This window comes from Nilaparvata lugens, chromosome 3, assembly GCF_014356525.2.
Source record: "Nilaparvata lugens isolate BPH chromosome 3, ASM1435652v1, whole genome shotgun sequence".
In the NCBI taxonomy this organism is placed as follows: Eukaryota; Metazoa; Arthropoda; class Insecta; order Hemiptera; family Delphacidae; genus Nilaparvata; species Nilaparvata lugens.
Window position 1 is genome coordinate 73,105,538 of NC_052506.1, and position 24,254 is coordinate 73,129,791.

Here is a 24,254-nt window from a genome sequence, read left to right on the forward strand (position 1 = left end):
TATTAATAAGTTATATATGAATATATTTACACCTAAATTTTATCCAGGGGTCACTAGTCTACGTAAAGAAAAGAGCCCATCAACCCATTCGTGCCCACTGAGATCAACCATACCTCCCAATACATCGGTTGTACTAGTTACCAGACTCGCTGCTTCAATCTCTGCTGGGGTACTAATTTTTTCCTTTGATTTTCCATCTTCAATGTAGATTATCTATGTAAATTTGCAATTATTGTCATTTTTAGCACAGTTTAACGAGTTCGTCTCCGTAATTGTAGTGATTTTGTGCACAGATGGTTGCCTACTCAGTCCCTTCTGAGCATTCATGTGTTTGCCAGGTTGCCTATACTGCCACTTCTGTCTCTTCCGCGGAATGAGCATAATTCCTAGAGCTGTTCGACAACTCAGTGGAACTAACAGTGTTGTGAATAAATATTTTTAACATTCTCAGTTCATTTTCCCTTATAATTGATGGATAATTTTATCAAAAGTTTCTTTTTCTACGTTTTTCGAGTTGCTAGAATACTAGGTAGAAGTCATAGTCTTAGTCCTAGTCCATTTAATCCAAGTGTGTGTATCCACCTAACATTTAAAGATATTAGAATCATTTTCCATCTTAATCTTATTCAAAAAAACTAATGGTATTTTCATGGAGAAAATTTACCTATATCATTTTCATAAAACACATACAGAGTTTCTGTTACGATTTTACAGAGTTGGTGAAAATTAGATAGAAACATAAAAAATGTCTGTTATTTTCACTTCATAACATTACAAAAAGTGATGTGGGCGAAGTAGAGGAATTATTATTTATTTAAAAATTGAAAAATAATAACAGAAATTATGGAATCAGCGAAATATTCCTTTCACAAGGATGATGTGACAGTAGATTTCGTTAGGGATTCTATTCGAATTCAAAAGACTACTTCTCTGTCGTCTCAAAATGGGTAAGCCCTATTGAATCCAACTCCATGTTTTCATTGAGATATTGATGTGAGGGTTTCATTAAAATTCATTCATTTTCATTTTTTCTCAAGATGTATCATAAGACTCTCTTTTCATTAAAAAACTGAAGTCGGATACAATATGGCATATCCAAGATGGCGGAAAAAATTTGAAGTCGACAGAGAAGTAGTTTTTGTAATTCGAATAGGATTCTCAACGGATCCTACTGTCAAATTATCCTTGTGGAAGAAATATCAATCTGATTCCATAATTTTCACTGATCCTGTATAGTATAGATACTATCATAAGATAAAATAGTGACCCTGATATAGTATTCGTATTTCTGCATACAATGTCTTTTTAAATTTGTAGTTCAATTTCTATCATAAGGCGATTCCTCAATTACCTTATAATTTTCTATCTTATCACCTCCTCTCCAAGAATGACAAGAAAACACTCCATATTTTCAATCCTTTTGAAGTGGAGCATTTTCCAAACATGCGATAACCCCCAAAGTACGTCACAGTTCATATGATATTTTGCATGAATTCTATCAAATCAAACGGAGCTTGGCAAACAATCTGTTTCATCCAAGAATTCATAAGAACAGCAAAATATTGTACAAACAAACAACGATGTGTGTGTAGCTAGCCTCACCCATACATCGAATTTCGATTTTTTGGCATACTCATGAATTCTACCAGATTGAACGAAACTTGGAGCAGATGAACACATCATCTGTTTGCCAAGCTATGTCCAATATATAGAATCAACAAGTACGGCTAAAAGTCGTACGTCCAAAAATCGATGTGTGTGTATAACTAGCCTCACATTGCAGTGATAAGATTCAACCACTACCTCCGTAAACAAAGCCATTGTGCATTCTGGTGACGTCAGCTAGTGGTTTTATTGGTGTAGGAGCCCTACCTGTGCTGACGTTTCCATCAACCACCTGTCATGCACTATGGCTTTGTTTACGGAGGTAGTGATTCATCCCGGTGACAGCCTGGTTTAACAGTGATCTTACCCGGTCTGATTTGATAGTTTTCAGAATGGTGACGTCAGCAGTGCTGGGAGCAGCGACCGGCACAGGGCTGGCCCTGGTGGTGGCGATGACCATCGTGGTGTACCGGTACTACGCGGCCCGCCGCTACGGCAAGGACTGGGAGTACTGCGACTCGTGGGCCACTCCGGTCAGCCACTACAAGCACAAGCCAAGGCCACGGCCGGCCACCCACGCCACCGGCTACTCTGTGTCGCCACACACGGTAAGCCACTTCATTTAATCCTTGTAATAGCCAACAATTACGTGTCCGACCAGAATAGAAGTAAATGGTATAATACTAATATTAATAAGCACCAGCATATTTTTTCGAAGCACGAGAAGATTTATCGGATATCGAATGAGTTGTATAATATTATTTTAATTATATTTGAGAATATGACCAGTTGGTCGGCAGCCAAGTTGAACTGTGAAATTGAAAAAGATGAATTGTAACATCTGGAATTCTACGTTTCTATTGAACTAGTCCACAAAATAGAAAATAAAATCAAGCAGATAATAGCCTGAATATATTGTTATTCAATTTTTTGGTTATTTCGAAGAATATCATAATAACATTGAATGGTGAATTGTTGAGAATGATAAATCAAATTTACAAATTAGTAAACTGAAAATGATAAATTGTATAATCTGGAATTTCAACGATAATTGTTATCAAAACATATTCGACTCTTTAGTCCAGAAAACAGACAGGAAATTCGAGCAGGTTGAAGCCCAAATTGCTCTTGAACCTCCTAGCTCTTTCAAAACATAAAATGAACTGTATGGATTATTCTTTAATAATGGATTTGTGATTTTCGTTATTTGCAACAATATTATCTATCGCATCTTTGCTGTAACTTTCTATCTCACCATAATCTATAATTATTTGCAGCACTCTACGTTATACTAATAAATCTTGTTAATCATTGTATACAGTACTATAATCATGTGATTGTTTATTGTCTTATGAAATTAATTAATTAATTAATTTCATTTGGCACCTCCTGTTCTTTTTTCTCTAAGAATGGTTTCAGAGTGGTTCTCTAAGAATGGTTTTAATTCTTTTCTAAAGAATGGTTGCTAAGGACTGCTAAGTATTCGCGTTCCAGCTTTTCATGAAATAGAAAGAAGATAAGCGTGGGAAAAAGATCTGGCGTGAGTGGATTCCAAATGAGTCAGTTTCATATTAGAGTGGAGTCCAAAGTTCAGATCGCCATGATGATTAACAATCGTCAATGAATAAGATGACTAGAATAAAATGGAACGTTTGCTATATTGTGAATGTAGAATGATTGGAATACACAAATGCACAGCTTATCTTTAAAGTTTAATTGCCCTTTAGAAGTTGAAAACTATGTACAGATGAAAACGTGATATCCGCAGATCCCAGTTCCAAACAGTATAGCCTCAGAGGACGATTCCAATCTATTTCCGCCCAAACGATTGAATTTCCTGAATGCACACTATTAGTCCGAGTTCAATCAATATCGCAACAAATCGGATTGAACATCATAAACCGAACCAGAGCTTTCTATGCAATTGTCAACTCTATAGTCGTAGCTTACCAATTGCTGGAAATGAGGAAATGATTGCATTGCATCCCAGACTATTCATCGAGTTAATTTTCTCGACAATACATCTTTTACGCTCAGAACTTCATTTGCAATTCTCTTCAAAAAAGATGAGAATCTAGAATTTGATTTGATTAATCGGTAAGATGGAAGGAAATTTACTTTGCAGATGAAATGTACAAGAGAGCTTTATTTGCAGCGGGTTAGTAGAGAGAAATTTGCTTTCCTGTGTTAGCTATGCTGTTGACCGACTCACAGCATTTGACGTTGACTGCTGGGTTGCAAGATAAATTGCGCCATTTTTAACGCAGAGGATCTCTCGACCGAAATCGGCCCCGTGGGATGCACGAATCCAGCTCGTTTATGCACTGTCAGATATCACTGTCTCTACGGTCGACGGTCTCGAACCGTTCCACCAATTTCGTGAGGCCCTATTTCCCAGTCTCAAGGGAGCTTGGTTAATTAACAAACTGAATTTTAAAAGCAAGATTGGTGTTTCATGTTTTTATCATGGAATTCGTAAAGGAATCGGATTTGAAAATAGAACTGACGAACAGTAACAATTCAATAATTAGGAATTCATATAAATCAATTGTACATCGCTTTAAAGTAGGTGTGATGTAAACAATCAGATTTTTTTAGGAGCTAATATTTTAAAATAATGATCGATCACAGGAAGCTATTGATTAGCATTAAACTCTCATTCGATTAGAATAGCTATGTATGCATTGCGATTAGTCATCCAACGGCATTTCTAAAGTTCGCTTCAGAAACTTTGGACATCGTTCAATCAATTATGCATAATGGACCCTTTTAGCAGCATGTATAGCTGACAGAAGTGGAGATAACAAAGCCGTTTCAAAGCAAATAAATTCCAGTGACTGATTGTGTCCTGGTCTGTTTCAAATTATTGGAATAACACATGCGATTCCATTTCCCGTGAATGTCGGAAAATGGCCATAGTAGTCACATGACCACGCTTGCTAACGACCAGAATTTATGAAGGCCTACGGACTCAAAGTTGACCATGTTTCCTTGTTATGAGCCACAGTTAATCATTTCATGCATGACGTACGCCACGTCGCGCTTGTACGTAGATTAATTATGTAGTTGACAATATTATAATTGAATGAAAAAGACTAAGAAGTTGTCAAAAAAACACTGATTTATTGATAATTAGAAAGACCGGTTTCGGTTATTACACCATTGTCAATCTCTGATAAACTAAAACTAAATGCAAGAGCAGCAGAATTTATACTAGTAGGCGAGTACTGCTATTGGTCGAGGGCATGAACGCCTGCCATTGGCCTAGCTAGCCGCAAAATGGCGGCTTAAGCAACAGAATCGCCATGATACCATGATAATAAAATTTACTTTTAGTACAAAATAAGAACCAAGAAAACAAGTGTGAAAGATAATAAAACAAATATGTAAATGGAAAAACTATTGACTAATGTATGCTTACAATTTTATGATGAAACTAAATTCGTAGTGTTTATTGGTTGAAATGAATCTGGTCATTTAAACTATACTGGGAATTTTCCTCAATTACTCTTGTTATTTCTAAAGCCTCTAGAATATTCAAAGATCTGCCTTTGTTATTAACATGCAGAAACTCAACATTCTCCTTAACTGTAAACTTGTGATTATTTGTTATCAAATGTTCTGCAAAGTTAGATTCCCCATTTTGTTTATTCCAATCTCTGATGTGTTCTTTAATTCTACTTTTGAAACTTCTACCAGTCTGACCCACATAACAAGCATTACAATCATCACATTTAAGTTTGTACACCCCGCTTTTATCCCAAATATCAATTTTGTCTTTACTCCATCTAAATAGACTATTTAAAATCGGTTTGGTCTTGAAAGCAACATGAAATCCATTCCTCTTCAATTCCCTACCTATCTTATCAGATACAAGGCCTAAATATGGGATTGTTATCCAAGTCTTCTCCTCACAGTTTGAGCCTACAAAGCTAGAATTGATTGAAATTTGTCTATTAATTTTACCCAATAATCTGTCCACCATACTTTCTTCATACCCATTTGTGACAGCTATCTGTTTAATTTTAGTGATCTCAATATCAAAATCATGATGGCTCATAGGTATTGTTAGTGCTCTAGAGACCATGCTATTGAAAGCAGCAAGTTTGTGAGAAATAGGATGACAAGAATGAAGAGGAATGATAACATCAGTATGGGTTGGCTTTCTGAAAATAGAAAACTTGTGAAAACCAGTGCTATGATCTATTCTTAAATCTAGAAAATTCAATACACAATCCTGTTCTACCTCTACAGTGAATTTTATACTCTGATGTAATCCATTCAGATAGGAAAGAAAATTGTCTAGTTGTCTGTTACTTCCTTTTCATAAGCAAATAATATCATCAACATATCGAAACCAGTAAACAATTTTATCTTTGAAATGACTATTTTCAATGATTCTACTTTCTAACTCATCCATAAATAATTCAGCTAGGAGTGGTTTACTACTAAAAAAAATATATATATTATAATTTCTCAGTTGTCTGAGCCTAATATATAATGAACACGGTGATCTCAGTTATTCCGTTGGAAGGATGGATGCTGGAGTACAGCTCCGCTGACAGTATTGAGAATAAAAACAATTCCCGGTTGTTCGGAACCCTCCCAGAACTTCCATTTCTTATCATCATCATCAGTTACGCACAAGTTCAGAGCTCAAGTGTACTGTGTACATAATTCTTGGGTAAATTTACTGGAGTTTGGTTAATTCAGTTTACTAAAATTTCATATACTGGAGCTTAGTAACTCAGCAATGATCAAATGTTCAATAGAATTAAAGCCTTCATTTCTTAGTATGTTTTAGTAGACCTACCTTTTATTACTGGTCACTATTCCAAGTATATACAAGATAATATTTTATACAATTATTGTATAAGATAAAACATCTCTTGTCTGATCGTTTCCGTCGATTCATGAAGTTCTTCTCTATTATCAGCTAGAAAAACAAATTTATAAGTTATGAGTTCATGAGCTGTGAGTTGAAAAGTTCATACTTTCTCAACAGTTATCACGAGTAGGTTGATACATATTGATAATACCATTTGTCTGCATTGAAGCAATTTGAGACAAATGTAGGCGATTATATTGTGCTAATTACGCTTGTTTCTCAGTTTTTAATGGAAAAAATATGCATTCAATAATGAACTATACACAAATACTGTATCAGATTATGTAGTTGTAGGTTGGAAGAAAAAAAGCTTTTACTGATGTATTTGATTACATGAAAAAACAATACGTCAGTGATTAGAAGGTTCTTATCTCCTTTTCAAAATTTCAAAGTGAAAATCAATATCCAGCAGGGCTTTGCATCGCATTTTCAAGAGAATTTTCGAAGCAGCTGTGAAGTTTGAAGCAGTTCTGAATTCAGCCGATAGAGTGTATCACTCAACAGAGGGAACTTCGCTAGCGGCCAAACGTCGAATCATCCCCAAACGAAGCTCCTAAACAAAGGATTGTTAACCAGAGTACTCTGTCTTGGATTCCTTTTTTAAGAATTTGTCTACGGTATGTGATGAATTGAATATTGTATTGAATGGTTTTCACTTGACCTTTGACTACTTCAATAATTATTATTAGTCTTTCAGAACGCTGGAGAATTAGAATTGGACGTCCATATAAGAATGATTAGACGTTCAAATAATTCCCAAATTGGCAAATATTATTCTTCTATTCTCTTGTCATCCTCCTCTTTGTCGGTGGAGGTCTAGTCTTTTTTGAATTTAGTGACTTGAAAGTTTCCTTTTGAAAGTTAGTGGAGTCTGAGAGACCACCTGTAGTATTCACGTGACTACCTACCAATGTATTTTTCATACATGTATCTCACATTTTCCTTGTTAAGGTATTTCTAAACTGTTTTGAAACACTCTACTCACTTTACTATAATAACCTTTTCCTTATTTCTTCCTTTCTTCCTTAGTTATTCCTTTTTTCATATGTGAGTAGTACTTTTTTCTTCCCCATTGAGAAGAGGTCTTAGAAAAATACTACTAGCCAGTATATTGAGATAACCTGGAAAGATGTTAGAAATTGCAGAGGAAATGCTCAGAGTCAATATAGAAGTGATGGCCCTACAAGAAGTGAGATAGCAAGGGCAGGGTAGAGTAGACAAGAAAAAATTCACTGTTTTCTACAGTGGCCCAGAAAATAGAACAGGACAAGGAGGAACTGATTCCATGGTGAAAAAGACAATGTGTTATTACATTCTAGGATTTGAACCAATGAACGATAGAATCTGTAAGCAACGGTGAAAGGTAAGCTGAGAAAATAATATGTCAATTGTCTCAGTAGACAAAATTTCTCCAACAGAAGACACAGGGTATGAAGTGAAAAAAGTTATATGAAGATTTGGACAAGGTGTGCAGTGGGATTCAGAAGTATGGCATGCTAATGGTGCTTGGTGATTCCAATGCACGAATTGAAAAAGAATATTGTGAACATGACATTGCAGGAAAGTTCACCTTTCATCGCGAAACGAGTGACAATGGGTGGCTGATCAGCGAGTTTGCTAGAAGGAATGGTCTAGTTATACGTAGTACTCAGTTTCAACATAGCACTTGGGCACATGGAAAAGTAGCCAGACTCCTGGAAGAATAGAAGAGCGGAAATAAACTGGATTGTATCACAATGTTGTCATTGTTCACAAAGTAGTCTCCAATATATTGAACTGAATCAAATATTCAGAGAAAGTTATTGGAGAGTATCAATGTGGGTTCCGGGAATACAGAGGAACATCTGAGCTAGTGAGGCATTTTAATTCAATGGCGGCGTGAAACAAGGTGATAGGTGATTCAATATTGCCATGCACGGTGTATTGAAGAATATAGACCAGGGGAGCACCCTCTTCCATAAAGGAACTCAAATATGTATATATGCCTATTCTGATGATGTGGCAATAGAAACACCACAAGATAAAAGGAAATTTTCAGAAAAGTGGAACATGAAGCGAAAAGATAGGCTTTAAGGTTAACATTGCAAAAAACAAATACTTCCATGTAGCAGCAGCACCTGGAAGAAGAGTTACTAGGAATTTGGTTGTAGACTGGAATGAAATGGAGGGAGTAGATACATCATTCAAGTATCTCGGAGCAACACTAAACAGGAGAAACGAAATTATTGAAACCATCTGTGAAAGAATCAAAGCTGGAATTGGAGCATTTCACGCGAATGCAATCTTATTCAGGAGCCGCCAGATTGGGTGGAATGAAAATTGGCCTTGTAACTGCTTCCTTATTATTAAAAATTACGAATTCAGTATATTCAAACAACAAAGATATATCACTCAAATGCAATTTTAATAATAAAATATAACTAAATAGTTAAGTGAGTTTTGATGAAGGCGTCAAAATGGTAAAATTATAATTTTTAAGATAATGATAAGATATATAAAATATAGTAGGAGATATAAGAGACTACTCTAAGAGATATAATAGAGAAGTAGATTCTAGTGGTTTTTGCTATGTTATTGAAAGATAGTATAAACAATATTACAAGTAAGATACAGTACTTTTAAAAGTACACAAAAATTACAGTTGAATGTTGAATCACCTATCATAAATTAATTGTCACTGCCACAGTGACAGTTGAATTAAATAAAAAATGAACTATTCCCAAATTTACAAATATGAAGCAAAGAGGTCAAATAAAAATTATACCTCAGCTTAGTAAGCCCTGTAGTGACCTATGGTTCGGAGACGTGAACAATGACAGAAAAGGATAAAAGCAAGTTCCATGTCTTTGAAAGAAGAGTACTGCGGAAAATTTATGGCATAGTAAGACAGGGATAGAAATGGCGAATCCGTTCCTTCAAGGAATTGGAAGACTTGAGGAAAGGACAGATCATAGCTCGATTTATAAAGACTCAAAGAATCAAGTGGTTGGGTCATGTGGAAATGATGGCTGCTAGCAGAATCCCTAAAATTGTGATGCTGGTAAAGCTCCACAATAGAAGAAAAAGAGGGAGACCTAGAAACAGATGGTTGGATGAGGTGTTGAAATGTAAGGAGTCTGCGAATGAGGGGATGGAGAGGCATAGTCAATGATACAGATGCGTGGAGGCTGGTAGTTGCGGAGGTCAAGTCTCACCATGGGCTGTAGCGTCATATAAGGAGAAGAAGTATATTGAGATAGTTGAGTGCACAACTTGTGAACTATTAGCAGTGAAGTATGAAGAAAATAGGGAAGCATAACATGAGAAACGGAGAAAAAGAAAACTTACCGCTGATGAATTCTAAAAAAATACGAAGTATGATAATACAATCTGATCTGTAATCAGCAATTAGATATCAATGTGAGTATTTTTGCATTAAACCCGTACATCTATTAATGCTCCTTTAGTTCTCTCGAGAATGGGATGTAGGTGTTGCTCAACACCTATAAAGCTACTAATAAGAAAATGACGTTTCAACCCCTTATTTAACATATCCAATATAAATCTCTTGCCAATCTCTTTCAAGGAATCAATGATACCGATAGTACAACTTATCGGCGGTTTCTATCTGTTGCTGAACAGAAAAGTCGTGTTAAGCTACTTTCATTACATTTTTTTATTAATTAACTTTTCGTGTCTGTCTTTGGAGCAATTTTTGATTACTTCCTTTCCAACTAGAGACTTGAAACTTCCAGGATGGTCAGAACCTGATGACAACACATTATTTTATAATTTTCATCATAATATCTAGTCCACATCCTCAAAATTATCCCATTTCAATAGATAATTATCGTGGAGTGGTTCCCAACCTTTCATGTTTGGTGACCCACCTTGAAATGTTTCCATTTTCAAGACCAACTAAATCCTTTCGACCCTTAAAGATTTGAAATACCAAGAAAGAATTCACCCAAAACTTCTAGCAATCGTCATATTTAGGTGTAATTTTTGGATATTATAAAGTCATTTCTGGAGCTACTCTCTTCAGTCTCCAGTCATTAAAATCTGGAATATTTTTCAATGTTTTTGGTTTGATAGATTGTCAGATCAATTAATTAATGATTAATGACATATCTATTATAAGTGTGGATTGTGAAATTTATCCACAATCTACAAAATTTGTATACTGAAATGATTGAGAGAATTATAAAAAATAACTAAATAATTATGAAATTATGAGTATGATTGAATATGAAATAGAAATTTAGAAAATTGGTGATAATAGGAGATTTTACTTCTTTTATACCTCTACCGGAACATTAAAATGAAAAAATAAATTGTTATAAATCTAAACCTACAAATAATCAGATTTCACCTTGCTGAAATCGGAATGTATACTGATGAATCAGTAAATGCTTTTTATTTTTTTTCAATTTTCTAGAGTCATACCATGACCCACTACAAGATGCTTGGCTACCCACCAGTCAGGACCCGCTTTATGGCCAACAGGTTCGTTTCAAATCACAAACATGTGCAAACTGAAAAAGAAATGAATTTGATTAAAAAAATCCATGAAAAAACCTTTTCATGCCAACTAAATATGGAAGAATAATGTTTCTTTCCCTCTAGAAATATATTTTTGTATTGAATCGCGAAATGAATTGTGTCACCAATTTTGTCAGTCAGACAGACTGACTCCCATTTCATGACATTCGGATTTTCTACTAATTATGAGTTTCATGATGAATCTCTCTCAATTCTATCTTTTGCTCAATACTATTGATTGAAAAATAGGCAAGAGGACCTGGAATGGAAAGAACGGGGTAAAGTCAGTCTAGTCAACTGCAGGCTTCCACTCACTTATTGATTATTGAGTGCCGCACAAATGAAATTGTTCTTGGAAGAAATTGAATCTTTCGCAAATTTGGCAAAATTTTTAGCATTTCAGGTGTCAATAATTTTGCACACCAGAGAAGTGCTGCGCTCTAGCGATGGAAACTCCAAAATAGGTCTGACCTGATGATTTTCAATCAATATGCCGCGTGCCTCCCGTTCACACCCCTCTCCGACACCCCCCTCCACCGTCCTCTACAACTTTATTCTCAACACTGAGCTCGTTGTGCCCTTTCCCAGATGAAGCACAAAATTGTTTATGCTGTTTGCTCAGCTCATTCAATTCTCTCCAGGCAAATTCAATAGATTGGAACCACATCAAACATAATGGATATGATTCTAAAATAAGCATGCTATTATGAAAAAAACAGAAAATCATTTAACGTAACAAAATTGATCAGATAATAGACTATTGATATCAGCAGAGGACATTGAAGTAGAGGATGAATGAATATCATTATTGATTCCCTTAAAATAAATCAGAATTACGAAATAGAAATATTAAATTTTGAATCATATGGTGACAACTTTCCAATAAAAAATAATAGAAAAAGAGAAGAAATAGAAAAAAAGAGAAATAACTTTGATAACACTGATCAACGGGATATCAATTGGAAAGAAACCAAACTTCTATGAGAAAAACATATATATTATATATTTCCGACTTTTGATAGAGTAGTGGTTTTGGGAATTTGAATCTTCGTGCACAACATTTTTATGATCTTATTAATCACAATGTGTTTGAGGGTTCTACTCTCACAGTTTCTTGTGGACCTTATCATTCTGAGTAAACCTCTAGAAATTTTCTGGAAAAGGAGTGTTTTGAGTTGGGAAAAATCTTTTCAATATTGGCCCGGATGATTCCCGAGGGTGATATGCAGTTATCTAGGCTTGTGAGTGGTTAATAAGTAAGTGGATGATTAGCGATTGGAAGACCTACAGCTCTACGTTATTTCTGAACCACCAGAAAGTGATATTTCAACTCATGAAATATATTTGGATGGTCACCCATTTTTTAAGGATTAAATATCATTTTGCATTTTGGCAGTTATGTCCCAGTATTTCAGTATGTAATCTGAAAATGTTCTTCGATGAATGTGATTTAGAATAACGGTTATCGATAGAAACCATTGAGACAATACTTCCAAATTTTGAAAAAAACTAAAGAGAAATGTTCCAGTAACGTACTTTCCCCGACTGCCACACTCAAATAGAATGAATAAACTGTAAAAGCCTTTTCGTGTCACGGAATAATTCATCTTGCTGACAATGCTCTTTTTATGCAGCGGATGTAACATGGACGATAAACAAGTCCTCAGCTTCACCGTAACCCGACTCTAGAATAAATTTTCTGGACTATTGCTTGTGTACTTAACTTCAAATGAACTCTTATCATGTGAAAAATGGTACAGATTCAGAGTTTCAGGTCTGATGGATTCAGTAACAAATGAACCATGTCTAGTTCACATGATGTGAGCATAGAGAGCTCTATAATATTCATGAAATTATGATAATGAGGTGACCTAGTTCACACTCCTTGCAAGGAAGAATCATGCATGCAGATTATTTTTGGTAAAAACAAAAAGGTCCAGAATAATGTTGGGTAGCAATGAAACAACACGAAATTAAATTCAATAATTGATTCAATCAGTAGTCTTGATAATGAATTGGATAAGTTATTTAAATAAGTATAATAAAATCGAGTGAGCTGGCTTGCTCAGGTCTGGTGTCAGAGTTTTCAGGACGTAACTGATCAATTTCAGGACCTATGACGTGACCTAAGGACTGCTTTTTAGGCAGTCAGGACCGATGACTTAACGTGTCCATCCGAAACAGAGGATTAGCCCGAGAAAAATATCTTATCCGGGGGCTGGGATTCAAACCAGTGCCTCTGGATTATAAAGCAAGCATCTAATCGACTTGACTACAGCCACTCCAGTTATTTTAATATCTGAAGTTTTGATTGTTCAAACAAAAGTGTCATCATAATGTTATATTGAATAAAACTCTGTTGTAGGTGTACTTTTTGTAACACTAACTAATAATAATGATAATATTCATATGGATTTTATTGGTGGGGAGTCCCTGACGGAAGGTTCCACCTCGCCTGAATCATTTAAGCCGTCAATGGGCCTTACAATAACAAAAACTTTCAAGATCTTATCCAAGTACAATCATTTCCATGAATATCTTCAAATAGTTAACCAATCTACAGTCTTATATTGATGTTTCTATGGAAACTGAACCGATATAGTCATATTTTTATTTCAACAAAACCTCACTCAGATCGGTACATCAAGGATAAATCTGGGAGGATTTTGTCACACTGTGAAACTGAATATGCTCATCCAAACTGTAAAACCACTTAACCCTGCAATGGTTTAAATTTACTATTGTGGAGAACATCGTTCAAATATCGCCCCAATGGGGGAGGGGGGGGGGTTGGGATTCTTTGTCGCAAAAACAGGTAAGCAGTTTAAAATGAATGGTCATTTGGACTGGAGGTAGAAGTAGAAACTGAATTTTCTCTAAATTTATGGGGGGCACTCCTGACGTAAATAACAAAACCACTTCCTAGTAAACTAGAATTTAATAGCATCAAATTTATTTGAAAATCCTTGAAACTGGTCTCATAGAATGAATCTATGAGAATCCTGATTAGATGAGTTGTAAGAGGTTCACTTAGCTTTGAGAGAATGGGCTTATTCCTCGTCAATTCTTAGGTAAAAGCATTCAAATAAAAGCTTTGTCAGACAGCTTTCGAGTATTTTGAATTCAATTTGGAACAGGATTCCGAGGCAATTGTCTGTGTCAGCTAAAATAGAGACAAACGGTGATTCAAGCGGAAGGATTGTATCGATAATAACTGAGCGAAATGGGCAGGGAAAATGTCGGAATAAACGACCATTGGATGGCGCGTATGCTGAACAATAAAATTTTTCTTGAAACATAAAAGTGGAAATTATTCTATATTAGTCACTACAATCGGTAAGTGACTATAGTTTCAGGGTTGTTTATGTATCAACAACATTTATTTATGAGCTTCAAAATCATTTTCCAGTGGCTCGGAAGCCACTGAGGACTCCATTGAGTCAGCCATTGAAGAAGCCATTCATTTCTCATCATCATCTTTTCATTTCCCACATTGACAAAAAAGTAATCATACTCAGCAAGAGAAAAATGGAACTTTCTTACAGTACCATAAATACTGATAACAATCTTTGATCCTTTGAATGTAAGGTGCACAAAAAATGTGTAGTCGTTACAGTCAATGAAGCTAAATGGAAACTGTTAACAGTTAAAACCTGATGAGTACATCAACAGATTATTGTTTTCGTTGTTACGGTACTACAATCGAATTGAATTCTGATTTGGCCAAGATTTTTCTATACTTGTTCATTTAGTTTGATTAGTTCATTCACATGATGAAAAAGAGCAAAAATGTCAAAAAAATATTGAATTGTTTGTGAATTCATTTCTTACTGATAAGATATTTTAATGGGGATATTCACTTGAGTATTTGATTAAAATAACTAATACCATAGTAATATTTTCAAATTAGTAAATAATATAACTACAACTTGTTAAAAAATATTTATTTTTTGTTCTAGTTATTATTTATAATTGGTTCTTACTGTATTCCTTATCTGTAAACCTTCCAAGCATAAGGGCTCTTCTTCTGCGTCAAAAAATTTATAAATTGAAATATTCAAGCTCTTGAGTTACTCATAATAGATCTAGAGTAGGTGAATAATCTCGAGTTGATACTGATGATGATAATAATAGAAATGTTGTGATTATGAGTATATTATGTTCATCTTATTTCATATCAATTTTCTATTGCATTCACCTTCAGTTGTTAATGAGCATCTGCGGAAGGATTCAGGGGGAGCTGATAACTCTTCAAACCAGTTTGAGATCGTATGGTGATAACATTCTAGGAACAAATCTTTTGAACCGAATCCAATTTACAGAAAAATATAGTTTGTTATGTATTTTCCTTTCAATGAGTTCTAGTTGAAAAACGTATTCACTAAACCCATATAGGACTCTCCATCAGTAGGCGGTTGTCAGTGACCGCCAAGATTGCAATCTCACCTTACAGCCTCATGCACACCTTTCTCCTCTCAAGAGCTTCACAGCCATGATTTGAAATATCATGCTATTATTTGGGGCAATACTGTTTACTATTGGTCAAGCTGTGGTCAGTTTGTTTTAGCTCAGTCAGTTGACAGATGATTATGTCAGTCCACTGAATGAACCTGAACCAGGAATGGACCTAAAGAAATGTAAAGTTCATCTAGTTGCATATCCTTTGAATGGCCATGCTTCAACCCATTTTTCAACACCTAAATCTGATGTGTTCAAATCCATCTCTCCATGCAATTGTCAGGCCAATTTAGCATAGCGTTGGAGAAACCTGTCCACAACATGCTTGAAATCTATTAGCAAATGGATAATGTAGGCCTATTGGTGATTGGCCAGACTAGGGCAACAGGTAGCGTGTTGCTTGCATGTAGAGAGAGGACTGGAACTGGGTCTGGCTCGCCGTGAGGGTGGTGACTGGCGAGTGTGTGGACTGCGCATGTCCGTTCCCAGCTTACCTGTTGCTGGCCCGGGAGTCTCAAGTCTCAGCCATGTCATTTCCACTTGGACTGTCATCGGTCCGCGGCCTCATGTTTTCTCTCCTAGTGATTAGTGTATCCTAGTGCGTGGCCTAATATGTAGTGCTCTAGCTTGTCTTCAGCGTCCACTCTTACTACTTACTCTTGTTCAACTCAACTGCATCACTTACCTTCATTCAGTTGCTCTCCCTGCATTCAGTTGTTTCGAATGCATAGTATGCTATCATTTTGTAAACAGTTCCCGAGTCAATATTAGGTAGAACGCATGTGATCATATTAAGCTCATATCATGGAATTTCGTGGTTAATCTCTCTCCGTTATCATCAAATTCTCTCCCTTCATTCAGTTGTTCTGAATGCATAGTATACTATCACTCTGTAAACAGTGCCTCAGTCAACATTAGGTAAAACGCATGTGATCATTGAGCACATCACTTGGTTATTTCCATGGAATATCAGATATAAACCTCTCTTCGGTATCATCAAATCCTCTCCCTTCATTCAGTTGTTTCGAATGCATAGTATACTATCATTCTTTAAAGAGTGCCTGAGTCAACATTGGGTGAAACGAATGTGATCATTGAGCACATTACTTGGTTGTTTTCATAAAAATATTATGGACAAACCTCTCTCAGTATGATCAGCTATATGTTCATCAATAGGGCTTCATTGAATTCTATTCCAGTTTTTTATGGAGAGAACATTCAAGTGCAAAAGCTGATTACATTTATTTTCTACTAACCCTTGTTTGTTAGACAGAGCCTGATTATTTTATGAGTCAACATTAGCTGAAATGCATGAGCCATCTCTTACTTATTTTAATGAAATATCAGGAATAAACACCTCCCCAGTATCATCAGCTATATACTCATCAATGAAGCTTACATTTTGTTAACAAATTATTTGTATATTGCAGTTTCTTAGCCTAGTACGAAAACTGATTACATTTATGTGCTACAAAACCCTTGGGTGGAAACTTTGTTGGATAGAGCCTTCATATTATAGGAATTTAAATCACTTCCAATTACTGTATTAGAAATATTTCATTCGATCACATTTTGTCATTCACCTTTTTTCTCTCTCTGAGTATCCCATCTCCCCCATCTACTTATAATTATTTACTAACGGAAACCATGTTTCATGAGGAACTTTTCACAAATAATGTAAAGCGTGGATAGTTGATCGAAGGAGTTTCAGAATAGTTATGAGTATGAGATTAGTATTTTATATTCAATAATTATAAACTTCTGAATTCATATACATCTCGTATGTGATCGAATGAAAAAAATTATATGATGTAATTTTTTATCCGTGATTGATCTGGTAACTTATATTGGAAGTAAAGATATAAATAGTATTTGATTTGCTTATTTTCAATTCTTGGAAGCTCTTTCAACAAATTACTGTAACCATGAAATATTTCTCTTCAATTCGAAGCATGTTTTTTCATTTATAATAATTTGAAGCATCCATGGCATTTTGCGGATCATTTAAATCCATTTCGAGCTCGATTCATGATCTGCCGAATACATTCATTTTTCATTTGAAGTTCATTGAAGTCAATAGCCTGTATTATGCAAATTTAATTTTACCTGAACCAATAAATCAATAATGACAACCCATGATATGTGGTATTTATTGAATCCTTGCAGGACGACTAGCGGACAGTTAGAAAATCATAGGAATTGAGGAATTGAAACTATGAGTCTGAGATAGTTAATGCTAGCATTTGAATAATAAAAGTGTTCGAACTGTTGACTGTGACAATCAGAGCTAGAAATTCAACACCATCGAAGAGTAATAATACCTTTCGAATAATTACATTGGATCATCTGACACTTCACTACAATGACCGATTGGGTTTTCAAAATAAAATTCAGTATCAATCAGACACATCATGAATCTGAAGAGTGGTCCAATATCATCCCTGCGAATAAAGTGAGCCAGTTACTGTACTGAGGAATTATAAACAAATCCAATTTATTCGACACTGACACTGTCAGATAGTGTCATCTTCCATAGAATTAAGAAAAAAAATTGAAGAGATGAGTAAACCACAGAGTCCAGCGGGTATTTGGGCAACACACAACCGGATAGAAACATGGGCCAAAATGGCAAAGCTTCGAGCCACTGCTTCTGTTTCAGGAGCAACTGCGGTAATTATAACTTTCTCACGTTTATAAGTTTAAGATCTTAATTTATTTCTCAAATCTTTATTTTAGAATTCTCAATTCTTGTAGAATGATTGAAGTATTACGTTATTGTATTATAATCCAACTGGAAGCATCCTTGTCGTAATTGAGAAGCTTTACATTTTTCATTCAGGAATTGAAAAGGCAATCGCATGCACTAGTATAGGAGGGAGCGTTTTAGGAGTGTGAAGATCATTACTAGAATTTATCAAAAATTGATTCATTTAATGAATTACTACGTCTTGAAAAAACTTTGAATATGTTGGCTCGGTAATAATGTAGTGAGAAGTTTGTTAAGCATACGATCACTCGTGTGCTAGGGATGGGCAAAGCCTTCTGATCTCGCCATGAAGATGAGTGTCATGAACTCATGATACTCTCTTCTCTCTCGTTGTAAGGGTGCTCTAGCTCTGGTAACAATAATTCAAGTAACGAGCTTCAAATACACACTCTTCGGCGTTCAGCAACAACCTAGAATAAGTTCATTCACCTCTATCCACCCCATTAACCAGTAATCTATTCAATTACCTTAGTTAGTACTTTTATAGTCTAGAGCTGATGTAGGATTCATCTTCAGAAAAAAAAATGATACAATTATTATTCTTGATTGAATGAAAAACCGTCACTCTGAGAATCTTCAAAAATGTCGAATTGGGAAAAGTCAATCCCCTCACATAAAATGCACATTGGCATTTTTTCTATTGGTCAATACCATATTCAACTAGTCTAAAGACTAATGAGCTAGTTTTTTCTATTCTTAAATATACAGTACTTGAAAATTGAACAGTGAATTTCTCATTAGAAACTCTTACTGCTCTTTTTGTGTAGTTGAGAAGTTGATGTGATAATTATTCATATTAAATGAATAAGACCACAGAAATCTGTTTTTTGACAATTTCTTAGTCTTTTTCATTTAGCTCTTACTGCAATTGTTCAATTGATATGTACACTTATTAACTGCACTATATAAGCTAGATTAACTCAAAGCTAGATCACTGCTCTGCTATTTCACTATACACATTGGCATAGCTGAATTTCCATTGTTGTGTTCTTTTGGATGAAAATAAGCTATCGATCAAATCGATAAATACGGTAATTGTTATTTGTCACATCATACAAATTGAGACTAAACTATATGTGAATATTCCCTATTCTAGTAATAATAATGTATGATATTTCTTGATTTATTGTATGTTTAGTTTTGAAAATCTGCTCTACGAAAATATTTTTGTACTGAAAATTTTGTAAAGTGGAGAACTACAAGACTTAACGTATTTCGGACTAAGTGTGGCCTTATCTGAATGTTGGAGAAGAATTGCACAAGGTCACCTTATTTTTCCTCTCTCTATCATGTTTATGATGTACTTATTGTGAAAATAAATACCTCTACTCATACTAGGCTCACCCCAGTCAATTGCTTCAATACTGACAGTAATAATCACTCTGAACTCTGTAACTTTAAAATATCCTAAATATTTTATTTTTCCAGTTAAAATAATTCCCTAGTGGAACCATATTCTCAGACAACGCGAATTGATTTCTTGAAGTAAAATACCACTTTCAACCTAATCTAGACTCTTATGACAAAATACACAGTTCAGTTGCCTTCTTGGGAGTTGAGTGTTCTTGAGGAGGCTTAGAGTTATGGAGGTATATTCAGTGTGACGTAACAGGCTTGGCGTTTCCATGGAGAGCTGAGTGCTGAGTGAGCCATTGTGTGGGGTCTCCCACCCCCAACCCTACACCCACCCCCACCACCATCCCATCTCATCCCCATCCCACCCGACTTCACCAATAACCTATTACTTCTCAATAACAATATGAGTATGTTACGATCGAATTGTCTAACTGCTTCCTCCATAATGTTATAAAATCGAATGAATGATTCATTTCCAAATCGATACAGCATTGCCTTCTCTATACGGTATCATAGGTCTTTTATTGATTATTATGATAATTATCGAGGAAAGTATCTTGATCAGTATTTAAGTATTTTATAGCTGTTTTTCAATAGTTAGCTTTGCATCTAGGGTATTGAGTGCAACTTACCTTCCTGAGTTACGGGTCAGGAGTAGCCTATTTATGAGAATAATTAATACAGAAATACTTCAAATTATTGTTCCAATTTTTTTCTGTTCACTTGAGAATACTAACTCTCAATTATTGTTTCATGTAGTTTTGATGATGATTTTGGTTAAATGGCGACCCCCATTGAGAATTCACTTATTATGTCGATTTTATCTCCACTCTTTGCAGCATATTGATTAAAATGTGAGTAATTGTATCACGAATTTGGTGATCCGTGGTCTGTTGAAGATCAAAAATACCAAGCAAGTCTCAAAAAATTGTATGAAGCCGAATATGGAAAGCTTGCTTTTGATAAATCAAATTAATGTTGTCTGTTGCTCAACTCATTGAGCCTTGTGCTATGCTGTGAGTGTTTCATGCTGAAACCACATGTTTTAAATGGAAAGTCTTCGTATCGAGGCTTCATGGAGGATTCATAGGGTCTAAGTCAGAAATTCTCGGAATGCATGCATGTTAGCGAACCATGGAGGAAGCGAAATTGACTGCCCCACTCTCTCGTCATTTACCGGAGCTCTGATGGTCCATTAATGTCAATTACTTCCTCCATTTGTCCATTCCACACTCCTGAAATGAGTTCAGACTCAACGTAGTTCAATTATGACTCTGAACGAGTTTGTGAGGAGGAATTTCATAGCAAGCGCAGTCACTTTGCAACTGAGCGGTCCTATATGAGAATATGTTGTCGTTGGAATGGACCCATTGCTTTAACACGAAGTATTATGGCAACTGATAAGTAGAGGGGGTCATTTAGTAGACCCCAAAAAGTATAGAATGTATATACTCTATCCTATTATATTAAGCGAGCAATTTCTGTATATATTTATATATTGGTTATTTATATGGTTATTTATTGGTTATTTATATGATTATTTATGTCCAACGGATCTCGAAAACGGCTCTAACGATTTTGATGAATTTTGCAATATAGTAGGTTTATGATAAAAAAATTCGATTGCACTAGGTCTCATTCCTAGGAAAGCTCGCTGAACGACATTGAAAGGATAATTCATCCTTGGAAAAACAGCTGAGACTTTCGTCGTCTGTGAGTAATGGAAGTGAGTGAGCGAGTGCATCTGTGGAAAATCAAAATATCTCATCCCCGAAATTCATTAGCTGACGTATAGCCAGCTGTAAAATATAAACATGACCCAAAAGATGAAGAAACCTTAAGGGTTTGAAAGGTAAAATTATTCATGGTTAATCAGTTTAATTAATCATAATTTACAGTTCCAAGTGATTAGTGTGTGTTATTTTGTCAATCAAAATTCGAACTTTTCTGTTTTCAAATATTTGGACTGAAAGTTGGACTTGAATTCGAAAGTGTATGGAGCATTACCTACTTTTTGGACTTGAGTATATAAATCTTGATTCTGGGAAGATACAGGTTTGAGCTGTGCCTATTGGTCCTTTCTCAAATCAATTGAAAGAATTGTGTTCTGTGTATCAATAAATGAATAATTAAATAAAAATAATTAATATAAACTATACTTTTATGCTTCTATGCTTTTGTACTAAAGAGCGAAGCTCGATGCCCCGGTATTATATTTTAAATGTATAATATATAATATAATGTATGTAACTTGGATGTGAATGTACATTCTATATTCTCTGGACCACCCTTCGAATGCGACTCCTCTCATTCTTCTATCCGCACAACCGATCTGCTATTTCTCAATTTTTTTATTGTCTTTCTACATTTCTCTGTATTCAATGAGAAAAAAACAGATGTGGTCTACTTGGCCATTCGATATGAGGCTGTTCCTGATCCTGACTTCTAGAAAGTACTCTTCGTCCTGGAAAATATCCTCATACCTTTGGTTAATTATGTCACATGACTCATTTATCTCATTCAAGCAAAAATCCAATAGAGTATTTTTTGTATTCAAATCATCAAGCATTGATTGATTATGTGATGATTTCTGAGGAAATAAAACTAGACTAAACTAGAAACATTGGGAGGTTTTTTTTCAAATACGTAAGTTTGTCTGATCTATATTGTCTGATTCAACTTTGATCTATTAACCTTGATGTTCTCGTATCTTATTCCAAGGAGTGATGATTTTTGACGAAATGAAACTAAACTAGAAAAATGGGAGTCTTTTTTGAATAAGTAATTTTCTCTGACTAACTATATTATATTGTCTGATTTAACTTTGATCTAATAGCCTTGATATTTTCGTATCCTTTTCCGAAGAGTGATGATTTTTGACGAAATGAAGCTAAACTGAACTAGAAACATTGGGAGTTTCTTTTTCAAATGAGTAAGCTTCTCTGACTAACCCAATGGTTAACCTTGAATCTATTGACCTTGATATTTTCGTATTTTATTCCAGGGTGTGAAATACGACATTGCCGTGGATAGAACGTAGAGGAGAAAGTATTTGAATACTTGTTGTTTTGTGTTGACAGGTGTTCAATGTGAGCCAAGAGCAACGAAACGTGCAGCCGCCTTCGAGCAGTCCCCCTGCCGCCTCCCACCCCAACCAGCACATGCCTCAGCCGCCGTCCACCGCCCCCACTGGAGCCGCACCCGCCCCTGCCCACCACGACCCCCATGCCCACCTCACCCACCAGTCGCGCTCCTACCCACTGCCCACCAGCCCCCGCACCCTCTCCATGTCCTCGCAGAGCAGCCTTGATAGCGCCGTCTCCAAACAGGTCAATCACTTTGCATTCGCTCCTATTTTTTGCACCAATGTTGTTGTAGTAGCTTTACTTGTTTTGTTTGTTTTGAAAAATGTATTTGTTGGTTTTGTGTACTATTCTTTTAATGACATGCCACTTGATATCTTCTCAATTTTTGGCTTGATCTAACAGATAATTACTATGCGAGTGTCCCGAAGAAATAGTGCATTGTAATAATATTAAATCTAATATTGATACCTAATCTAATAATAATACCATGATTCAATATTAAATCTAATCACAATAATCACAATTACATCTAAAAGGCAGCTGTATTAACACAGTATTAATGGTTAGGACCCTACTTTGTAAGGATTATTGCTGGGGTGATCAGCTCCCCCCTCCCAATCCCATGAACGCATACCCTCCTAAATTTAGAAAAAAATCGGGCACCGCTGACTATTGTCATAAGGCCTATTTCAGATTCATGCTGCACTTAGATCTAGCCAGTTATTGTACTGTATCAACACTTCCGATGCAATTATAAATATCTATTAAGAGATTAAATCCAAAGTCAAATATTGACTCCTATGCGTCATTATAAATTATAATGAATCCCATGCGATTCGAAAGCATGCTCCAGGCAGTGAGTAAATATCTCATATTTTTCACAATTAATACAGTCTGCCAAGTGTTGAAACTTGATGGACATAGCCTATAACAGTTCGTAATGGATGAAGAAATTCAAGACTTAAAATTCAGAATCAGAGCATTTTCATAGTGGGTAAAGAATCATTTAAACATTTAACAGTCACATCATGTTGAAGAAAAATTCGAAATGAGACCAATGTGAAAATACTTATTATATGATATCATATTCATTCAAACTATTCAGGTAGCTATTGAGAAGGTTGTTTAGGGATCAACATTTGTCTCTAAAGGCAATGAAAATTTCTATATGGTCCATTCAGTCTTCTGTATAAGGAATTAAGGTGCAAACAGAACGGGTAAGCCGAGGTGATCATCGATGCCACTTTACAACTGTGCAATAATTGAAAAACTTTTGGAATAATTTATATAGATATAAAGATATGGCAGAAATATAGCAAGCTAAAATCTACAAATCTACCTCACAGCTCTCTTTATACCCTTATTCGTTTATCAATTGATAGCAGATAATTTATCATTCTTCCTGAGTTGTGAGATACTTATTGATAATTCGTGTGAATTTGAATAAATTACTTCGAATTTGAAACACAATGGAATACATCAGGTACCCTTTTATTTTATCACAACTAGTTTTAACTCTAGTCTAGCTCTCTTCAAGAGCCATTTCAAAGTGATGAGAAATGAACAAAACTTG

At 35.3% G+C, this 24,254-nt stretch overlaps 1 protein-coding gene across 1 annotated transcript in view; it reads left to right on the forward strand.

The window, feature by feature from the left end:
• LOC111058612 (synaptotagmin-C) overlaps positions 1 to 24,254 on the forward strand; it is a 68,882-nt gene that overhangs the window by 34,182 nt on the left and 10,446 nt on the right. The window contains exons 2-5 of the mRNA XM_039422886.1: positions 1,990 to 2,213; positions 10,911 to 10,978; positions 17,983 to 18,142; positions 22,676 to 22,924. Coding sequence (XP_039278820.1) covers positions 1,998 to 2,213; positions 10,911 to 10,978; positions 17,983 to 18,142; positions 22,676 to 22,924 — 693 coding nt within the window. The 5' untranslated portion in view covers positions 1,990 to 1,997. The remainder of the gene's footprint in view (positions 1 to 1,989; positions 2,214 to 10,910; positions 10,979 to 17,982; positions 18,143 to 22,675; positions 22,925 to 24,254) is intronic.